The 24,072-nt window shown below is 33.7% G+C and overlaps 1 protein-coding gene across 1 annotated transcript in view; it reads right to left on the bottom strand.

Annotated features, from left to right (window-relative positions):
* The window catches only part of LOC109262144 (A disintegrin and metallopeptidase domain 3-like), a 112,905-nt gene that overhangs the window by 11,341 nt on the left and 77,492 nt on the right, over positions 1-24,072 (bottom strand). Inside the window, 7 exon segments of the mRNA XM_019440566.2 lie at positions 3,887-4,001; positions 6,525-6,568; positions 6,571-6,607; positions 13,151-13,340; positions 13,601-13,691; positions 20,337-20,532; positions 22,138-22,236. Coding sequence (XP_019296111.2) covers positions 3,887-4,001; positions 6,525-6,568; positions 6,571-6,607; positions 13,151-13,340; positions 13,601-13,691; positions 20,337-20,532; positions 22,138-22,236 — 772 coding nt within the window.

The following is a 24,072-nucleotide window of genomic DNA, read 5'->3' as shown; positions in this document are numbered from 1 at the left end:
CCAATGTCAAAGATTGCCACACAGTTACAATAATCAGAACAGTATAACAATGAAGAAAATGACACATAGATAAATGAACAAAATAGAGAAGTGAGAAATACACTAACACAAAAATTTCCAATTAATTATTGATGAAGGAACAAAAACAATTCAAAAGACAAGTGAATGCTTTTTCAAAGAATTATGGTGCAGCAATTGGAGATGTGTTAATCAAAAAGTTAACCTCCCACCCTTTACAAAATGTAACTCAAAATGGATAATGGACTTAAATGTAAAACACAAAACTGCATCTTTTAGAAATGTCATGGCAGAAAATCTTCGGGACTTAAGGTTGATAAAGAGTTCATACACTGGGCACCAAAAGCATGATCCATTAAGGAAAAGAAGTAGACTTTATCAGAAAAAGAATTAATATTTGGGGTCTGAGGGTAAACAAATTACAGACATGGAAAAAATGTATTCAAATTATCTATCTATCTATGAAACCAGAAAACCAAAAAAAAAAAAAAAAAACACCAAAAAAACCTCTAAAAATTCAACATTTAAAAAAACACAGTCTAATTAGAAAATGGGCAAAGACATGAACAGATTTTCACTGAAGAGAACATACAGACGCCAAATAAACACATTAAAGACATTCAACATCATTACCCATTAGGGAAGTTCAAATTAAAACTACAATTAATACATACCTAATAGAATGACTAAAAAAACCCAAAAACCAAAAACCAAAAAGCAAAAAAAAAAAAACAAAACAAAAAACCAGTGATATCACCAAATATTAGTGAGGATGCCAAAACAATGGGTCATTCATATACTGTTGGTAAGAATGTCAAATGTTACAGTCACTCTGAAAAATAGTTTGGCAGTTGCTTTTAAATCTATAAATGGATTATTATTGACCCAGCAATTTCACTTTTGAGGATGTTTCCCAGGGAATTCAAATTTTACTTTCATTCAGAATTTTCCACACGTGTGCATTGGAGATCTATTCATAGTAGCTAAAAATTGGCAAATATCCATCAGTAGTTTGATACATCTGTACAAAAGAACACTAGTCATCAATAAAAAGGCATGAAGTATTCATACTTGCAACAATTTGGATGCAGTTCATGGAAATTACGGAAGAGAAAGAAGCCAATCTCCAAGAGATATAAACTGTATGATTCCATATGTATAACATTCGTGAAATAACATAAGAGAGATGGCAGTTTAGCTATTATCGGGAGTTAGCAATGGCAGAAAAGGGGATCAGTGTAGCTATATAAAGGGGTAACATTAGGAGCCATATAGTGATGATACACTTCTGTATTTTGATTGTGGTGGTGGTTACACAAACTTGAACATATGGTAAAACTGCATGAAACTGAATACCAACACCCACATATGCACTCATACACACACACACACACACACACACACACACTATATAGATGTATACTAGTGAAATCTGAATAAGGTCTGTGATTTTAATAATGTCCATTTCCTTGTTTTGCTACTGTACTATAGTATTAAAATATGTTAAAACTGACAGAGTCTGAGTAAAGGGTACATAGGACTTCCATCTGCACTTTTTTGCAGCTCTTTGTGAATCTATAATTATTTCAACATAAAAAGTTAAATAAAAATCACAGAGGGATATCATTGGACATCTACAACTGGCAAAACAAAATCAAAGCAAACCAAACAAAAATGACAACATTGAGTGCTTGTGAAATGTTCAACATCCATGCAGAGAAACTGGAACTCTCATTGATAAATGCAAGGAAGGAAAACTGGTACATTCACGTTAGAAAATAGTTTCGCTATTTTTTTTCCTTTTTTTTTTTAAAGTTTATTTTGAGAGAGAATGTGTGGGTGTGGAGGAGGGACAGAGAGAGAAAGAGAGAGAGAATCCCAGCCAAACAGGCTCCACACTTTCAGCATGTAGCCTGATGCTAGGCCTGAACTCACAAGTTGTGAGATCATGACCTGAGCTGAAATCAAATTGGACACTTAACCAACCGAGCCACCCAGGCACCCCAAAGCTATTTCTTGTAAAATTAAAAATACACTTGATAAAAAGTAAACACTTAATAAATGACCCAGAAATCTTAGTCCTTGGTGTTTACCAGCCAAACGGTGAAAATTTACGTATACACAAAAGTCTATGTGCACATGTTTATAGCAGGTTTATTTAAAATTGCCCAAATCTAGAAATAACCCAAATACCTTTCAATGGCTGACTGGATAAGCAAATAAGAATGCATCATTTCAATATAGAAGCCTACTTAACAATAAAAGAATGAGCTATTAGGGAGCGCTTGGCTGGATCAGTTGGTATAGCACACAACTTTTGATCTCAGGGTTATCAGTTCATGCCCCACATTGGGCCTGGAGCCTACTTAACAAACAAACAAAACAAAACAAACAAACAAACAAATGAATGAACTCTTAAACAGGAATATGACCTATGACAACAGGAATGGATCTGAAATGCATATGTACTGCAAATGACATTCTGAACAAGGGAAATCTATAGGGACAAGAACAGGTAATTTGTTTCCAGGAATCGGCAGTGGGGCATGAACACAAAAGAGCAGCCAGTGGGAACTATTGAGGTGAAAAATCTATTGTGCATTGTGACTGCGGTGTTGGGAACAAAAGTCTGCGCTTTTTTCAATACTCATTGAATTATATCCCACAGAGCGAATGTCACTGTGTATCATTTTTTAAAACCCAAAGATGTTTAATAAAAAATATTTAAAAAGACAAGGGTTTAAGATTTTTTTCAAAATTTCCAAAGCCATATTAACCTATGGATTCAAGAATCACAGCCAACCTAAACAGGATAAATTCAAAAAGAAACATGTCTTGATAAATTGTAGTGAAACTGGAAAATCATATAAACATGTAAAATAAAAATGTATAACATAAAAACATATAAAAGAAGTATAAAAAAATATAAAAGAAACATTAATCAGAAGAATAATAAGAATGGCACTGTAGGGGCTCCTAGGTGGCTCATTTGGTTGAGCATATGACTCTTGATTTCAGCTCAGATCATGATTCCAGGGTTATGGGACCAAGCCCCACAGTGGGCTCCACACTCAGCGTGGAGCCTGCTTAAGATTCTCTCTCTCTTTCTCTCTCTCCTTTTGCCCCTGTCCTCCAAATACATTCTCTCTCTCTAAAAAAAAAAAAAAAAAAAATGACACTGTATTCTCATCAGAAGATATAAGCTAGAATCAAAGATTACATCTTTGAACTGCTGAAAGAAAAACTTCTCAGTGTAGAATTATTTAATTCCAGTGAAAATAGTCTTTGGAAATTAAGACATTTTTATAAAACTTTTAAAGACAAAAGCTGAGACAATTGGCCACCACAAGGTACAAACAAAAAGAAATATAAAAGGAAGTTTTTTCAGAGAGAAAAAAATGACCCACATGGAAGAGTTGAAAAGCCCTTGATAACTGCAAATGGATGGGTAAATGTAAATATTTATATTAAAAATCTTTAAAATTTCATTATCTATTCAAGGCAATATAACAATAATCTATTATCAGATTTATGACATATATAAATAAAGTATAAAAGTACAAATGATGGAAAGACATTAATGAAATTATACTGCAAAGATTTTTACATTTTGAAGTTTAGAAAGAACAAATATGCTTATATATGTTCATAAATGTTCACCAAATATTTTTTAAATGTTTTGTACCATCTACTATCCATATGCTATGGATACTTAAATTTAAATTAAATAAAGTAAAATAAAATGGAAATTTAGGTTCCTCATTGCACTATCTATGTCAGGTGCTCTATAACCACACAGTCAGTGAAGATGCAGACCATTTCTGAAAGGGGAGAAAGCTCTTTGAAACACACTCATCTGGATACTAACTTCCCTTACTCCAAAACCCATTATCAATACTTCCTCCTGGTGATAATGGCGATGGTTTACAATATGGAGGAGTATATCCAACATCACAGTGACAATGAAGCAAATTATTGCAAACCTGAAACCAAAACCAAATAAAAAATAAGAACATTTTATGTACAACATAAAAATTAAATGCATTGTTCTGTTAGTCAATGTAAATTATTAAAGTATTGTAATTTGTATATTTATTTTAATGTGGCAAATATTTTTAAAATAAAATATAACAAATTCCCATGCATTAACTTTTTAAATGTCATTAAGATTTTCTTTTGTCTCATATGTTTTCAAATAAAAGAACCTTCATGATAAAACTGAAATGCCTTATTCCAAAAAGGCACAAAATTATGAATCAAAAAATTATACTAATCATCAGTGAAATGTAAATCAAAACCACAATGAGATATAACCTCACAACAGTCAGAATGGCTAGTATCAAAACAATAATAAATAATAAGTAAGTAAGTAAATAAATAAATAAATAAATGAAAAAAGAAAAAAAACAAGTGTTGGTGAGAATGTGGAGAAAAGGGAACCATTGTGCACTGTTGGTGAGAATGTAAATTAGTGCAGCCACTGTCAAAAACAGTATCGAGTTTCCCCCAAAATTAAAAATAGAACTATCATACAATCCAGTAATTCTACTACTGAGTATTCACCCAATGAAAACAAAATCACTAATTAGTATATTGCACTCTTTTGTTTATTGCAGCATTATTTACACTAGCAAAGATATGGAAGCAACCTAAATGGCTATCAGTAGATGAATGGATAAATATGCAGTATATCTAAACAATGGAGTGTTACACAGCCATAAAAAAGAAGAGATCTTCCCATTTGTGACAAGTTGGATGGATCTAGAAGATATTGTGCTAACTGAAATAAGTCAGACTAAGAAAGACAAATACCATATGATTTCATTCCTATGTGGAATCTAAAAAAAATAAATGAATAAACAAAAAAGCAGGATTAAATCTGTAAATACAGAGAACTGGTGGTTGCCATAAAGGGGAACAGGTGGGGGTAATGGGCAACATGTGTAAAGAGGAGTGGGAGATATAGGCTTCCAGTTATAGAATGAACAAATCATGGGGCTAATAGGTACAGCAGAGGGAATATATTCAATGATACTGTAATAGCAAATGATAGCTACATTTGTGGTGAGCATATCATAATACAGAGTTGTTGAATCACTATATTCTACACCTGAAACTAATGTAACACTGTTTGTCAATATATTTCAATTAAAAAATTATAAAATAGAAGTTAATATTTATTTTGAATTGTGCTAGGTTTAAAAATAGTGGTTATAAAAACAAACTTTTCCAAAAATTGGGGAAAAAAACAAAAGGAGAAGCTTCCTTAATGAGACACAGATACCTAAATGTATTTTGCTAGAAATAGGAAGGTTAGAAAATACCTATACATGTAATTGAAAGAAGGGTCAGAAGCAGTAGGTTCATAGAAAAAAATTAATAAGAAATTAAATTAAAATTAAATAAGAAAGGATAGAAATAGAAAAGAAACTGTTAATAATAGGACATGTAAGTAATTTGGGAGAAATTTTTGATATAAGACACGCAGGCAGGTCAGTTTATTCCTGGATTATTATATAAAATGTGAAGCATCAATATGGCAGGAGACACTAGTCACAAAATTAAAGCCAAATTTATGTTCAAAAAAACAAACTACAAAATTTCTATTCCCTAGTAGATAATTTCACAGTGGATGAACAAATTAAAATGCAAATGGAAAATACGTCTATGCATACATGCTTAAAAAACATATCATTAGGTAAATACAAATTAACAATGGATTTAGCATGTTAAAAGTGATTTACAAAAACTGAGATGCTAGTCTGGCCAGAATTTGAGGAAATGCATATTTTTATACCTGATAGGAGAGAGCAAAAATTGGTATAATATGCGTTAAACACAATATAATATTTATAAAAATTTAAATAGTACATCAATGTGGCCAATAATATTTCATTAAAAATTTAACAAGAAGTCAGATGAATGTGCAAATGTTACTGTACCCGATGTCCATTGTCCCACTACTTATAATAGTTAAGTTAAAATTTAACATCCAAAAGTCCATCAGTGAAGGACTTTTCAAATATAGTATGGAGGACATACAGGGAAATAAATTGAAGTCACTAAAGGATGAAAGAGATCTGAATAGACAAGAAACTCTGCTCTCACAAAAATATTAGATCATAATATTTTGATATAAATATATTGTGTGTCTAAATATATATCAGTACACATACACTCAACCATAAGCATATTTACATGTATGTATAAATATGTATGAATAATCCTTAATAAATTCATTTCCTAAGTATCATAATCTTGATATAAATTATAATAGATTACACTTCATATTGCATTTCTGTACAAAGTTCAAAGCTCATGAGGCCTAAAACAATAGCACATAAATCATGTACATACGTATAAATAATGGAATCCAATTTCCTTATTTAACTGAAAGTTTTCAACATAATTTCTATGTCAAATAATTCTGAACCATATTATCTTGGAAAATATTATTGATGTGAACTAAAATTACTATATGTAGAAATGAAATAAACATTACATACCCCATGTCCACTGCAATTTGTAACTGAGTCACAATTTACTCTGGGTATGATTCCTTAGGAGTGCACCGTCCCCGGTCACAAAACTAAAATGTTAAAACAGCCAACAACAAAAATTTTAAATGTAAAGCCATGAATCGAGCAATTGTACTTTGTACAAAAATTTAATGCACAATATACTTTATATTTATCCTTCATATACTATATATTTATATTATCATATTATATTATATTATTTATATTATATTATATATTATTATACATGTATGTTTATATATACATAAATAACATGATTTGGAATTTCATGAGATCTACTCATTCTAAAAGAAGAACTTGGGAGTCCAAGCGGTATGCTATTATTTTACCACATATAAAATTTAGAGAATGAGATACTATGTTTTTCCCAGGAGTACAGCTGTGAGCTTATTGATACGAATTATTAATTATTATAAGAATAAAAATAGCCACCTTGTACTGACCATTTTTAATAAGCTAGGATCTGTCTTTTGCACTTTCTATATATTTTTATAATATACACTAATACACACTCAAAGGAAATATTTTTATCCACATTTTAGATTTGATGAGAATAAATCTACTCTTCTAAGTTCAAGCACAAGTTATTGACAAATGCAATATTCAGTGCAAGAACTACTTTCGTCACAGAGCGACATATTGATCAATGCTAAATAGCAGTGTTCCTGTCATTTTTATATTTTTTCCAACTTTAATGATAATGTCTCTTATCTTTCAAATTAGCAGTGTGACCTAGAGCAAGTAATTTAATCCCTCCATATCTCTGTTTATCCATCTTTGAATTTGGAACAGCAATTATACCCAAATTTTATAAAAGTGTAGGTTATAAGGATGAAATAATTTGTTAGACATAAAGGAACAAAAGTAGTGTCTGGTACATAGTAAATGATCACTAAACACAGAAAGTATTTTAATTATTGTTTATTTGACCTGATTTTTATGTAAGCTCTATGTTAATATTGCTTTATCCAAATTTTAATTTAATTTGAATATCTTTAGGGAAGTCTGTAAAAATTTCTGCTGGCTTTTCTCAGGTTATCTGATAGAATATATATTATATGATGAATAGTCTTAAAAATCATTATTTCCTATCACCATTAACCAATCATCATCATAAAGGTAAGAATATCAGCTTGTTCAGTAACTGGAAGTGCTCTGATGAAGCCAGCAAGAATAACAAAAATTTTGAACAAACCAGCATTACCTGTGCACAAAATCATTTTCATTCTAGTGCTCCTTAAACATTGTCATTGAGGCAATAACTAGTCATATTTCCCTGCGCTGTCTTTAGGGGAAAAATAAGCTGGAAAAGTTAAGACTCATGCTTCTAATATAATTTCCTGCAGGTAAAAGGGTCAATTTGCAGCTGGCTCTTTTGTAATGACAGCAAAAGCAAGAGACATTACAAAAGTAGTTAGGCCTGGGCAGTGGTTGAGATATGTTTTGAATATAAACTAATATACAAGATTCCTTCCTTGAACAAGATACATGGTGTCCCAGAACCAGTCATACCATGTTTCAAAGAAAAAAAACCACATAGGGGCGCCTGGGTGGCTCAGTCGGTTGAGTGGCGGACTTCGGCTCAGGTCATGATCTCGCGGTCCGTGAGTTCGAGTCCCGCGTCGGACTCTGTGCTGGCAGCTCAGAAGCCTGGAGCCTGTTTCGGATTCTGTGTCTCCCTGTCTCTGTCCCTCCCCCATTCATGCTCTGTCTCTCTCTGTCTCAAAAATACATAAACGTTAAAAAAAAAAAAAATTAAAAAAAAAAAACACATAAAAACAACATAAGTAAATACATATTTCCTAAAGAGAAATGTGAATTACATGTAAGCATATTTTTGTATAGTCCCAGGTATGAGTAAGATAAAAGGAGTTAATTTTATTCATTTATTCATTGATTAGCTTATCTAATTTTGGACAAATGCCCCAAACATACTTCTTTTCAAGTTTGAAATGAATGTGTTGAGATATGTTCATCTTCCCTGGCCTACGTACGTGAACTAGAATCATTTCCCCTGTTCTAAGTCTTATAAATTAAAAAATTAAAAAGCTTTCTATCATATCCAATATTAAGCAAATTTGCATTGCTGGAATATGCCTATCTCCATGCAGTATACTCTTACCCACTATATAACAGTATTAAATATATGAGTGTTTTATTTATACCTTCATTATGATTAATAAGGAGATATATTTTTCTTCCTGTTAATAAAAAAATAAGAAATAAAGTCTCCCCTCTCTCCCTCCTTCTCTTGCTATCTATCAAGATAATTTTTACAGGGGCACTTGGATGGCTCAATAAGTTAAGCATCTGACTTTTGGTTTCAGCTCAGGTCATGCATCTCACAGCTTCATGGGTTCGAGCCCCATGTTTGGCTCTCTGCTGACAGGGAGAGGCCTGGCTGGGATTCTCTCTCTCTGCCCCTCTCCCACTCATGCTGTCTCTGTCTCTCTCAAAATAAATAAATAAACTTTAAAAAAAAGATAATTTTTACAAAGGACCCACCTTTAGTGAGGGAAAAGTAAAGAAATCTTTCCGTTCCAACCACTCTGAAATCAACTAAACAAGAGAGAATTACACATGAAAATACAGTATAACTTTGATGAATTTTTAAAATAACCACAGGAAAATTCCAGTTCAAATTCACAGATATGGCACTCAAAATAGCTCCCCTTTTCCTAATTAATGCAAATAAAGGATCATCAGAAAGAGGCAATTGGAAGATAAAAGATTTAAGAACTTCCTGGGATTTTGAAATAAAATGAAGTCCACTAATGGATAAAATGAGGCGAGGAAGCAACATCATCAAATGCAATGGTAAAAGAGAGAGCCTGGTTGATCAACTTCGAATGCTCTGGAGGAGCTGCAGCCTGAGTAAGAAGGAAAAGCAGAGGAAGAAGAGCCAAAAAGGCAGGTAGGGAAGGGTGGCTAAAATGCAGAATTTTCAATGGAAGTCTGTCCACAAAACTACAGAAGTAGATAGCTCTCATATTCACTACTCATCTCTCCTTTCTCTCAATTACAAAATGCAGTCAACACAACACTTTTATCCCAAGGGAGATTATTTAGAAAGGTATTTTGTTTCCGAAAGCAACTGAATTAATGGTCACTATAGAATTTCGACGTTTCAAGCGTTCTGTCCTCTAGAAGAGTTCCTATCCAATTAAACTACTGGAAGTATAGGGTGTCTAGATGGCTCAGTTGGGTAAGCATCTGACTCTTGATTTTGGCTCAGGTCATGATTTCAGCTCAGATCACAATCTCACAGTTTGTGAGTGTGAGCCCTGCATCAAGCTCTGTGCTATGTCAGCATGGAGCCTCCTTGGAATTCTCTCTCCCTCTCTCTCTGTCGCTACCCCACTGATGCTCTCTCTCTCTCTCTCCCTCTCTCTCTCTCTCTCTCAAAATAAAGATATAAATGTAAAAATTTTTTAAATAAAAAAAATAATAAACTACTGGAAGTATCATGGCCTAAAAGCCAGTTTCTGAAATGAAGGCTGTCATGTGACAAAGCCTTGTCACATGGAGAAGGCTGCCGATTCGTTTTTTGGGGTTTTTTTTGTTTTTGTTTTTGAGTTAAAAATGGTGTGGGAGTAAAAAGTCATGCCAGCTTCTACTGAACCAAGTAGGAAAAAATCAGTCTTCCTTCTGCCCTTCCCTTCCCTTCCCTTCCCTTCCCTTCCCTTCCCTTCCCCTCCCCCTCCTCCCTCATTCCTTTCTTTGTTTTCCCTCCATGGGGACATTAGCCAGTTGGGCATAGGCTTATGATCAGACTTCCCAGGCAAAGAATCACTGCTGGAGAGATGAGTGAATTGATCTGTAAAGCTTAAAAGCTTTACATACAAGCTGGTTGGAACAAACCAGCATAGCAAGCTTCTGTGGTATTTGCATGTCTTATTCCTATACTGTTTTATTTCAATTGTTATCATTGTAATCATTTGTAATACAAAAAATTGTATTTTTTCCTGTACATGTAATTTCACTATCACTACTTTTAAGATTCTTTTTCTTGGTCTTTAATTGTCAGTTTGATTATGCTATATCCTACTGTGGATCTCACTGGCTTCATCCTACATGATGTTCTTTCAATTTTTTGCATCTGTGTGTTTACACCTTTTGCCAAATTTGGAAACATTCCAAGCATTACTCCCTGAAATACTTTTCCATCCTTAAAATCTTTCTCTTATTCTCCTAGGATCTTAGAATGGCTTTTATCATGACAAAAAGCAATAGAAAATGTTTGCAAAGATGTAGAGAAAATGGAACCCTGGTGCATTATTGGTGGAAATGTAAACCATTGCAGCCACTATGGAAAATATTATGGATGTTGTTACAAAAATTAAAAATAGAAACATCACATGATCCAGCAATTCCACTTCTGAGTATTTATCAAAGTAAATTAAAACATGTAACTCAAAAATATATGTGTACTTTCACGTTCACTGCAGCATTATTTAGATTAGCTAAGATATGTAAGCAATCTAAATGTTCACTGATGAATGAATGGATAAAGGAAATGTAGCAAATATACACAAAGGAATATTATTCATCCATAAAAAGGAATTAAATCTTGCCATTTGTGACAACTTGAATGGAACTTGAGGACATTAGCTGATTGATATAAGTCAGACAGAGAAAGACAAATACTGTGTGACCTTATGTGTATGTGTAATTTAAACAACAAAAACAACAAAACCCAAGCTCTTTGATGCAAGGAATGGATTGGTGGCTGCCAATGGTGAGAGCTTGGGAAAGTGGGTAAAATGGGTGAACAGGGTCAAAAATTACAAACAGGGTCAAAATTACAGTTTGTAAATAAATAAGTCATGGAGGTTACAATACTATGGTGACTGCAATTAATAACACTGTATTGCATATTTGAAACTTGCTAATAGAGTAAGTCTTGAAAGTTCTCATCACAATAAAAAAAATTTCATAACTATGTACAGTAATGGATGTTAACCAGATTTCTTTTGGTGGTCATTTCACAATATGTATAAATATTGAACCACTATGTTGTACATCTGAAACTAAGTTAATGTTATATTTCAATTATATGTCAATTAAAAATAGTAACAAATAATTTTTAAAAACCAATAAAAATGTGTAATAATATATTTTGACATTATACACATTTCTAAATCACTTTCCGGATAGTATATGCTAATTTATACTTGTTTTAGGATGATAAGTTATGCTTCCCATCATCAATTATTATTTTCAACTCCTAACTGATTAGAAAAAACAATAACTGGATGTTCATTTACTTTATTTACTTCACCAAGCTAGAAGCACACCGAATCTCACTGTTCAAAAGTTTTTACAGTGTTCAGTCTCCAGTTACACCACTTCCCTTCCCGAAGGTTGTGATGAGGCTAAAAGTTCCAACCCTCTAATCTCTTGGTCTTATTGGTTATCAGCTCCATCATACAGCTATCTAGAGACCCCATCCTGTCACTTCATTAGCATAAATTCAGTTTGATTGGAAGAAGCTCTTTACGATTAACAAAAAGCATTCATTATCACTAGGGAAATTCAAGGGGTTTAGGAGCTCTTGTACCAGAAAATCAGGGAAAAAGACCAAATTATTTTTGTGTATTATACCACCTTTATGCCACTAGAATGATTTTTCCAATCAATTAATGATTAAATTAGCTGATAAATTTATGTACTTAATCTCTCACTTTTATAGTAAACATTTTGTCAGTTTGTCTTAAGTGATCTTTAAAGGGATGACATGTTACTTTATAAGGTAGTCAGCACCAGTGTGTTCATTTGTAATTATTTTATTATTTTTATGTAAGAATAAGTTTTCTAATTTTGACATAAATTTAATATTCATTTCCATTTTCCTCAATTTTTCATTTCTTAAAATATTTCATCTCAATGTTAAGTATCTAAATTTCAACATGAGATACTTGAGTAATGTTTTACCTTAGTTAACGAATATTTCAATGGTACAAAGGACACACACAAATCATTTATTGTTTCTTAAGCTGTTTAAGAAAAATAAAAGCAAAGCTTGAGATCCATTTTATTATTATGTCTTGTGAAAGGGCCAAATTTTTAATAAGTATTATGCTTTTGGAAGAAGAATTAGGGAAGTTGGCTAATGAGCAAATACCTGTTTTACTTTCATTACAACCAAATCAATTATTCTTGTCAATTATAGCAGTACTAAATGCTTTGCTTTTTTTGCTTTCTTTGTTTTTCTTATTATTCAGGTTGTTTTAACCTACTCTTTGGTGTATTATTTGATTCTTTTTTGTTATTTATATAAATTTTTGCAGACCAGATCCTGGCCTAATGAAGAGGCTAATATTCTGCAGTGTGAGAAAATAAGTTCTAATATCTATAGCAAAATTCATAATAAACAAAATGATACTGAAGCAAGTGCTCCTTTGATCAATAGAAATCTTAAACTTTAAATCTTAAGATCATTATGTAGGAACCAAAATTTGTAATATTAATTGTAAAAAAAAGTTAAGGTCTTTGTCTCTCTCTCTCATGTGTGTGCACATGTGCACTCACACACACACACACACACAGACATCCACACACCGTATATATAATCAAGTCAAATTTTTATTTACCATATTTGGACCACACATAGTTCCATTCGCTGTATACGTAATATCATCTGTTACATGTGCTGTTGGTATTCTTAAATATGCGGAGATACACACATGGCCTTCCATGTAAGTATATTGAACATCAAATTTTTTAAATGGTATTACTTCTAAACGTGTCCAATGACAAACTATCTTTCCACAAAGGATATCCCTGGCAATATAAGGAAGAAACAATTATCCATATGTCACTTAAGGAAAAAATATTAGGGAAATAATAGTTCAAATATGAGGGTAATTGAAAATGTTACTAGATCATAGCACCAAGCTATTCAGAATATAAACAATCTTAAGAAGTGCAACATAAATATTTATCTGTATATAATACATTCACCTCTCATTTGCATTAAGCAACTCTTTGCAGTACAAACACACAAACAAAATTGGAAAATTTATAATTTTCTAAATACACACTTAAAATTACAATACTTTCGTCCACAGTTTCCAAAATCATCTTCCTGAAGATTCACTTCTTGTGTACATAGAGAAGTAGAACCCTTTGCAACTGAAAATATAAATAAAGTTCCAATTACTCATCTTTAAAACATTAAAAGCTAAAAGTGTGGTAAATTAATATAGAGACATCTAGACAACAGCAATGCTCAGTCAGTGTCAGGTACTATAAATTTTTGGTATCATCTACTGGCTACACAAGAAGAACCATGAAAAACTCCCACTTGAGAATAGGAAAATTGCTATCATAGTGAAGCAATGACTAAGAAATCAAACCATCATTACTCTCCTATCTATAATTCTAATATTCTACTCATTTTCCATCAACTACCTGAAATTTGACTAATATCTTATTCTTTTGGCATAGGTCAAAGTTGTTTTGATTTGTAATTTTATTTTCAAATTTGAACTTACACAAACAATACCTTTTATCATGGTTACAGGATGGATTACTGACTTTAGAAAAATATAGTTTGAAAATGAACCACTGAGGAGCCTACACAGGAAAGACAAATCCCATGATATCTGGTTTTGAAAGCAAGAGGGCCAAATTTTGTGAATTCTTACAACCAGCAGGACTTAAAACCCAGAACTTTATTTTATTTTATTTTATTTTATTTTATTATTTTTTCAAATATATATATATATTTTATTTCCAATATATGAAATTTGTTGTCAAATTGGTTTCCATACAACATCCAGTGCTCATCCCAAAAGGTGCCCTCCTCAATACCCATCACCCACCCTCCCTCCCCTCCTTCCCACCCCCCATCAACCCTCAGTTTGTTCTCAGTTTTTAACAGTCTCTTATGCTTTGGCTCTCTCCCACTCTAACCTCTCTTTTTTTTTTTCCTTCACCTCCCCCATGGGTTTCTGTTAAGTTTCTCAGGATCCACATAAGAGGGAAAACATATGGTATCTGTCTTTCTCTGTATGGCTTATTTCACTTAGCATAACACTCTCCTGTTCCATCCACGTTGCTACAAAGGGCCATATTTCATTCTTTCTCATTGCCACGTAGTACTCCATTGTGTATATAAACCACAATTTCTTTATCCATTCATCAGTTGATGGACATTTCGGCTCTTTCCATAATTGGGCTATTGTTGAGAGTGCTGCTATAAACATTGGGGTACAAGTGCCCCTATGCATCAGTACTCCTGTATCCCTTGTAAAACCCAGAATTTTAAAACTCAGTGGCTAGGCTCTGGTTGAACCCAGAGGGCATTAGGAAGCTGAGTCCCTAGTCTTAGACAGCAGGACAAACAGCCAGCAGAGATACAACAGGGAAGCAGCAGTCTGAAAACTGCCAGGGACAGACAGGAGGGAGAGTGATTTATTCATCTTGGAGCATGGTCTAGGAAGGCAAGGATCATGAGGAAATGCCTCCAGGAACAAAGGAGCTAGACGTTGCCATTTTCCTCCCCCAGCCCCCACCATAAACACAGGGCCACCTGCAGGAAACAGCAATGGTGCCACCATTTGCTACCTAAGCCCAAACCCCCTGTGCTTCAGTGGATCAGCCCTTCTCAGTCATGCTTGCCTCAGTCCCAGTGCTGTGGGCCCCCTCCCCCAGAAGACCAGTGAAAACTCTAACAACACCTAGTCAACTGACCCACATGTTTTGTGGGACCTCAGTTCCTGTAGTGTTGGTGGTAGCAGGTCTCTTTCTCAAGCAGACCGGCTCACACCATGTTAAAATGTGCTGCACCCAGCCATGGACCAAACACTGCCCACAACAAAAAAAGATCCTCTGCAGACAACTGTACTGAAGGAAGAAAGAAGCAGGGCATAGGTAGCACACGTAGCAGACATTCCCTGAAGCATCAGGTCCTGGGGAACAAGGGACACTGTACTGCAAGGTACTAAAGGACTACTTCTTCATAAGGCCATTACCTTCAATAGCAAGATTCATAGTTGACTTACCTAACACAGAGAACCAAACACGGGGTTAGACAAAATGAGGAGACAAAGGAATGTGTCCTAAATGAAAGAAATGTGTCCTAAACGAAAGACCAAACCACAGCAAAAGACCTAACCAAAACAGAAATAAGTAACATGCCTGATAGAGAATTTAAAGTAATAATTATAGAGATACTCTCTGCACTTGATAAAAGAGTAGAGAATATCAGTGAAACTCTTAATAAGGAGATAAAAAAGAACCAATCAGAGATGAAGAGCAAAATAAATGAAATTAAAAATATACCCGATAGAATAAGTAGCAGGCTAAATGAAACAAAAGAAAGAATTCATAGCCTGCAAAATGGAGTACAGGAAAGTAATCACGCTGAACAAATGGGAGTAAAAATAATTATGCAAATTGAGAATACTCTTAGGGAACTTAGTGACTGCATCAAGTATAAAACATTCACATCCTGGAAGGAGAGAGAGAAACGGGAGCAGAAAATTTATTTGAAGAAATAATAGCTGAAAATAATTGACAGTAATACAATAGTAGAGAAATTTAATACCTTACTTACATCAATGGACAGATCATCCAAACAGGAATACAACAAGGAAACAGTGGCTTTGACACTGAATAACACACAGGACCAGGTGGATTTAATGGATATATTCAGAACAATTCATACTAAAACAGCAGAATACATATTCTTTTCAAGTGCACATAAGACATTCTCCCCAATATGTCATACATTAGCCCACAAAACAAGCCTCAAGAAATTCAAGAAGATAAAAGTCAGACCCTGCATCTTCTCTGACTACAATGCTATGAAATTGGAAGTCAACCACAAGAAAAAAATCTGGAAAGGCCACAAATACATGGAAGTTAAATAACATGTTACTAAACAATGAATGGGTCAACCAAGAAATCAAAAAGCATACGGAAACAGATGAAAATGAAAACACAACCCTCTCTGGGATGCAGAAAAATCAATTCTAAAAGGAAAGTTTATAGCAATACAAGGCTACCTCAAGAAGCAAGAAAAACCTCAAATAAACAGCCTACTTTGCACCAAAAGAGAGAGAAAAAGAATAACAAACAAAACCCCAAACAAGCATAAAGAAGGAAATAATAAAATTAGAGCAGAAATAAATTATATAGAAACTAAAACACAAAAACAAAAACAAACAAACAAACAAACAAAAAACAAATCAATAAAACCAGGAGCTGATTCTTTGAAAAAAATTCAATAGAATGTATAAAACCCTAGCCAGACTCATCAAAAAATAGAGAGGACCCCCCCCCCCCGCTCCTGCCAAAAGATCAGAAATGAAAGAAGAGAAATGAAGGAGGAGAAATAATAATGAAAACAGAAAGGATTGCAAGAGAATATTATGAAAAGTTATATCCCAACAAATTGGACAACCAGAAGGAATGGATAAATTCTTAGAAACATATAACCTACCAAAACTGAAGCAGGAAGAAACAGAATATTTGAACAGATCTATTATCAGCAATGAAATTGAATCAGTATAAAAAAACAAAAACAAAACAAAACAAACAAACAAAAATCTCCCAACAAACAAAAGTTGAGGACCAAATGGCTTCACAGAAGAATACTACCAAACATGTAAAGAAAAGTTAATACCTATTCTTTACAAACTATTCCAAAAAATAGAAAGAAGGAAAACTTCCCAATTCATTCTATGAGACCAACATCACCCTGATACCAAAACCAGATAAAGACACCACAAAAAAAGAGAATTACAGGACAATATCTCAGATGAACATAAAGCAAACATCCTCAACAAAATACCAGCAATCTAAATCCAACAATATTTTTTTTTTATTTTTTAAAAAAAATTTTTTAACGTTTATTTATTTTTGAGACAGAGAGAGACAGAGCATGAACGGGGGAGGGTCAGAGAGAGAGGGAGACACAGAATCTGAAACAGGCTCCAGGCTCTGAGCTGTCAGCACAGAGCCTGACGCGGGGCTCCAACTCACCCACCATGAGATAGTGACCTGAGCCGACGTCGGCCGCTTAATGGACTGAGCCACCCAGGCGCCCCTGAATCCAACAATATATTTTAAAAAAATTCACAAAAATATATATTTATATTTCACCAAAAATAAGTGGCATTTATTCCTGGGGTACAAAGGAGGTTCAACATTCACAAATCAATCAATGTGATGAATCACATCAAGAAGAGAAGGGGTAAGAACCATATGATCGTTTCAAGATGCAGAAAAAGCATTTGGCAAAGTACAACATCCATTAATGATAAAAATACTCAACAGGGTGCCTTGGTGGCTCAGTCAGCTAAGCATCTGACTTTGGCTCAGGTCATGATCTCACAGTTTGTGAGTTTGAGTCCTGCATCAGGCTCTGTGCTGACAGCTCGGAGCCTGGAGTCTGCTTCAGATTCTGTGTCTCCTCTGACCCTCCCCTGCTCACGCTCTGTCTCTCTCTGTCTCAAAAATAAATAATAAACATTAAAAAAAAAAACACTCAACAACGTAGGTTTAGACTATATAAAAGTCCTAGCCACAGCAATCAGAAAAAAAACAAAAAGAAATAAATGGTATCAAAATTGATAGGGAAGATGCAAAATTTTCACTATTTGCAGATGACATTATATTATATATAGATACTATATATAGGTACTATATATAGATAACTCAGAAGATTCCACCAAAAAACTACTAGAACTGATAAATGAATTCAGTAAAGTCACAGGATACAAAACTATACACAGAGACCTACTGCTTTCTTATACACTAATAATCAAGAGGCAGAAAGAGAAATTAAGAAAACAACCCACTTATAATTGAACCAAAAACAATAAAATATCTAAGAATAAACTTAATCAAAAAAGTGAAAGACCTGGTACCCTGAAAACTATCAAACACTGATGAAACAGATTCAGGATGTGACAAAGAAATGGAAAGACATCCCATGTTTATGGGTTGGAAAAATAAATATTGTTAAGCTGTCTATACTACCCAAAGCAATCTGCACACTTATTTCAATCTGTATGAAAATACCAACATTTTCCACAGAACTAGATCAAACAATCCTAACATTTGTATGGAAACACTAAAGACATCCAATAACCAAAGCAATAAAACAAAAACAAAAAGAAAACAAACAAAAAAACTAGAGGTGTCACAATTCCAGACTTCAAGTTATATTACAGAGCCAAAGTAATCAAACAGTATGATACTGGCACAAAAACAGACACATAGATCAATATAACAGAATAGAAAACCCAGAATGAACCCACAACCAAATGGTTAATCTTTGACAAAGCAGGGAAGAGTATCCAATGGGGAAAGGACAGAGGACAGTCCCTTCAACAAATGGTGTTGGGAAAACTGCACAGCAACACACACGAAAGAAAAGAAAAGAAAGGAAAGGAAAGGAAAGGAAAGGAAAGGAAAGGAAAGGAAAGGGGACCACTTCTGTACACCATACACAAAAATAAATTCAAAATGAATTAAAGACCTAAATGTGACACCTAAAACCATAAAAATCACTGAGGAGAACACAGCCAGTAACCTCCTTGGCATTGGCCATCGCAACATTTTTGTATATATGTCTCCTGAGGCAAGGGAAATAAAAGCGAAAATAAACTATTGGGACTACATCAAAAACAAAACAAAGCAATACAAAACAAAACAAAACAAAACAAAGCAAAAACAAAAAACCAAAAAAGCTTCTCCACAGTGAAGGAAACAATCAACAAAACTAAAAGGCAACCTGCTGAATGGGAGAAGATATCTGCAAACAACATATTCAATAAAGGGTTGGTACCCAAAATATATTTAAAAAACTGAGACAACACAATATCCAAAAAGAAAATAATCCAATTAAAAATGGGAAGAAGCTATGAACAGGCGTTTTTCCAAAGAAGACATACAGATGGTCAAAAAGACACAGGAAAAGGTGCTTACCATCACCACTCATCAGGGAAATGCAAATCAACACTACAATGAAATTATCACTTCACACCTGTCACAATGGCTAAAATCAAAACCACAAGAAACAAGTGTTCATGAGGATGTGGAGAAAAAGGAACCTTCTTGCACTGTTGGTGGGAATGCAAACTGCTATAGCCACTCTGAAAAAGTGTGGAGATTCCTCAAAAAGCTAAAAATAGAACAATCCTACAATCCAATAATCATACTACTAGGTCTTTACCCAAAAAGTACAAAAACATTAATTCAAAGAAATGTATGCACCTCTATGTTTATAGCAACACTATTTACAATAACCAAATAATGGAAGCAGCCTAAATGCCAATCAATAGATAAATGGATAAAGAAGTGGTATATATACAATGGAAGATTGTTCAGCCATAAAAAAAAAAAAAGAATGAAATTTTGTCATTCACAATGACACGGATGGAACTAGAGAGTATAATGCTAAGTGAAGTAAGTCAGTCAGAGAAAGACAAATATCATATGATGTCACTCATATGTGGAATTTAAGAAGTGAAACAAAGGAGCAAAGGAAAAAAAGAAGAGGGAGAGGGATACAAACCAAGAAACAGACTCTTAACCATAGAGAACAAACAAGAGTCAACCAGAGGAGGTGGTTGGGGGAATGGGTGAAATAGGTGATGGGGATTAAGGAGTACACTTACCATGATGAGTACTGAGTAATGTATGGAATTGTTAAATCACTGTATTGTACACCTGAAACTAATATAACTCTGTGTGCTAACTATACTGGGAAAAATACAAAATAAAATAATAAAAATGAACTTCAGAAAAAAAGTATACTATTACATTTTCCAAATAACTCTGCACACTGTCTATTTGTATCTTGGCATATTCCTTGAAAGCAATAGGCAGTGTTATTATTGCATGGTTGTAAATCAGCAGATATCACATCAGGTACACAAAACTCAGATGTTCCATTGCAAAATTCTGGAAAATCACACAGATCTTGGCTTTGTCGACACATAGTTCCCTTTACAGAGAGCTGTGAGACAAAGAAAAAGAATTATTTTTGTAAAGTAATAAACCAAAACTGTAAAAAAATTATGTAAGAAAAGTGTAGATCTATCACTTCTATTATTACCACGTTTTAACTACTTAAAGTCAAATTATGAATTTACTTGAAAACTCAAGATTAGAAAAAGCCCAAATGTCCATCAATGAATGAACAGGTTAACAAATTGTGGTATATTCATGCAATGGAATATTTTCAGCCATATAAAGGAGCACTGATACATAGGTTACAAGATGAATGAACATTCAACACTATGTTAAGTGAAGAAATCCATACACAAAGGTCACATATTCTATGCTTCTAACTTATATAAAATATCCAGAATAGGTTACTCCAGACAGAACACAAATTGGTGGTTGCCAGGACTGAGGGGAAGGAAGAAAGGAGAGCAAGTGCTTAATGCTCCAGGAGTCTCCTGTTTGACTGAGGAACTTGTTTTGGAACTAGATAGAGGTGGCAGTTGTATAACACTGTGAATGTACTGAGTATCACTAAATTGTTTCCCTGAAAATGGTAAATTTTATCGTACATGATTTTCACCTTAATTTTTTAAAAACTCTACCAAAAGTAAGAATTATTCCCTTTTTAAAGAACTTCCCTCTGGGATGTAGGGAAAGGGCAATGGGCTATGTAGAAAAACCTTATTGCTTAATCCTTCTGATTTGGAGACAAAGGACAAGATGAGAGCTGTGATGAAGGGAAGAGCAACAAGGTTTATTGCTAAATAGTGGAAACTCTACGCTTGCCTCCTTGAAGACAAGTGACCAGTGACTTTAATTACTAGCACGAAGAGTGAAAAAGAACACACAGAGAACAAAGTAGAATGATATTAGGAGAGATTTCATTGATGGAGAACCTGTAAATCTGAAATCTGGCAATCAAGATCTCTAATTAATCAGCTTTTATGATTGTTGTTGACGTCTAAAGGCGACACAAAAAAGGAGATGCTACAATGAAGCAATCCCCAAAAGACAAATCTTACTCAGTCTCCTTTCAGGTGTGACTATAAAGGAAAACTCAATGGGAAACTTCCCAAGGAAAGTCAAGGATTCAATCCACTTCAGGATCCAGGTGTATCTACAAAGCTAACTTCAATATTAGACATGCTACATGTTGCTGACTATTCTACATGGACTCTTTTTCTGCTATTCTCAAAATGAGATTTTTATTATTATTGTTGTCTGTTTATTCAAACACTGTACATGAACTGTGTTGGGTGGCTTATTTTTAATTTCGTCATAAGTTCTTCGGTCATGAGGACCTACATTCAGGTATGACCTCAGATATGAACAAAAGGAGTCATTAGCATCCAAATAATTTGAAATTGGTATTGAATAATTGGATGGATTCAGTAGAGATTGAAACAATACAGTGAAGGCAAACATAAGAAGGAAGGTTGAAAAAAAAATCTAAGGATAGCTTCTGAATTCTGAAGTCAACTGTGTATGAATCAGGTACCTAAAGTTACACACAGTATTTGAAAGTTGTGTAAAAAAATAAAATAAAAAAAAAAGTGAATGCACAAGCACAGAAAAAAATCATGAAAGAATGTACCATAATATTTTGAAAGCTTACCAGACAAGTATTTTTATCCCAGCATGGCCCAGTGCCACACTCTGCAGGTTCAATCAGAGTACAGTGTTCAGTATCACAGCATTTTTCAAATTTGCATGGCTAAAAGTAAATACAGTCAGGTTAAATAATAGGAATTTTCAATTAAAGAAATCATTTCATTTATTGTCAAAATATACTATAGCATATCTCTTAGTTAATTACAATCACAGTATGATTTTTACTTCTGTACTTATTTTTAACACCACTTCTTTTAAAGTTAATATATTTCCAGTATAGGAAAAAGAATGAAATTATTTATGGTTCCATGCTCAAGAAACTGAACTGTTAGAAATGTAATTAAATTTCTTTTTTTAACGTTTATTTATTTGAGGGAAGGAGGAGGGGAGAGAGAGAGAGAGAGAGAGAGAGAGAGAGAGAGAGAGAGAGAGAGAGAGAGAATATCCCAAGTGAGCTCATGCTCAATGCAGAGCCTAATCCAAGGCTTGATCTCACAACCATGAGACCATGACCTGAGCTGAAATCAAGCTGTATACTTAATAACTGAGCCACCTAAGCATCCCAAATGCAATTTCTGTCAATCTTATTTGTGTTCATAAATATAACACTGTAAATCTAAAAGTACTTTGAGAGAGAGAGAGAGAGAGAGAGAGAGAGAGAGAGAGAATCTTAAGCAGGCTTCATGCTTAGTGTGAAGCCCAACATGGTGCTCAATCCCACAACCCTCAAATCATGACCTGAGTTGAAATCAAGAGTTGGACGCTCAACCCACAGAGCCACCCAGGCACAGCTAACAGGTTATTGTACTAAAGGATATTTCAATGAAAATTTTGTTATTATTTTTTAGCTCTAAGATTTTACATTAAAGATTAATTCTAGAAGTTATTAGGCTATAGAGTACAAAAATATTAAAGCCTGTTTATAACATACTCATTTTCTTCTTTGTATACACTTATCTTTTAAGTGCAAGAGTAATGCTTCACAAGACTGTTAGTAATATTTAAAAATTAGTGGGGCGCCTGGGTGGCGCAGTCGGTTAAGCGTCCGACTTCAGCCAGGTCACGATCTCGCGGTCTGTGAGTTCGAGCCCCGCGTCAGGCTCTGGGCTGATGGCTCGGAGCCTGGAGCCTGTTTCCGATTCTGTGTCTCCCTCTCTCTCTGCCCCTCCCCCGTTCATGCTCTGTCTCTCTCTGTCCCAAAAATAAAATAAAAAACGTTGAAAAAAAAAAATTAAAAAAAAAAAAAAAATTAGTAAAGTGATAGGCAAAAATACTAAGTGTTTACATCTGTTTGAGTTTTGTTATTTTTATTACAAGTATGCTGAAAATTCTATATATATATATATATATATATATATATATATATATATATATATACACATCTTCTGGTTTATTTTATATTTCTGCATGTATATTTATGTTAAGGTATTCTTGTCTTTATTTCCTTTATTTGTATGCACTTTTACGTTAATTATCTTAACCCTGGCTACTGATTTATCTTTACTATGTTTTACAATTTGTCATTGACCTGATTTTGGTTTTGGCACTTTTGGGGTTATTCTGGGTAATTTTTTGATAATACGATATTGTGAAATGATAGACTCATGATATCTGATAACTATCATCTTTTTTGTGTGGTTCTTGAATTTATAGATAAAACTTTCTTTCACCCTAACCCCAGTAAATATGTGAGGTTTTGTAAAATATTTGCATTATATGTATTATGTATTTATTTTTATGTTGAATGGTTTGAATAGTATATTGTGAAAGAAGCTATAATGATGTATCTTTTTCTCAAAACAGAGGTTCAATTTATCAGTTGCTTTTATAGAATAATAATTTATTCCTGATCTTTTGTAATCCCTGGATTATCATATACTATCCTATATAAAATCATATATAATGTCAATGTCTTCAATTATACTAACTGCATATAACT

This window comes from Panthera pardus, unplaced genomic scaffold, assembly GCF_024362965.1.
Source record: "Panthera pardus isolate Hobbes unplaced genomic scaffold, ASM2436296v1 HiC_scaffold_13, whole genome shotgun sequence".
Taxonomy (NCBI): domain Eukaryota; kingdom Metazoa; phylum Chordata; class Mammalia; order Carnivora; family Felidae; genus Panthera; species Panthera pardus.
The sequence above is the reverse complement of the archived record's forward strand: the minus strand, read 5'-3'. Positions and strand labels throughout refer to the sequence as shown.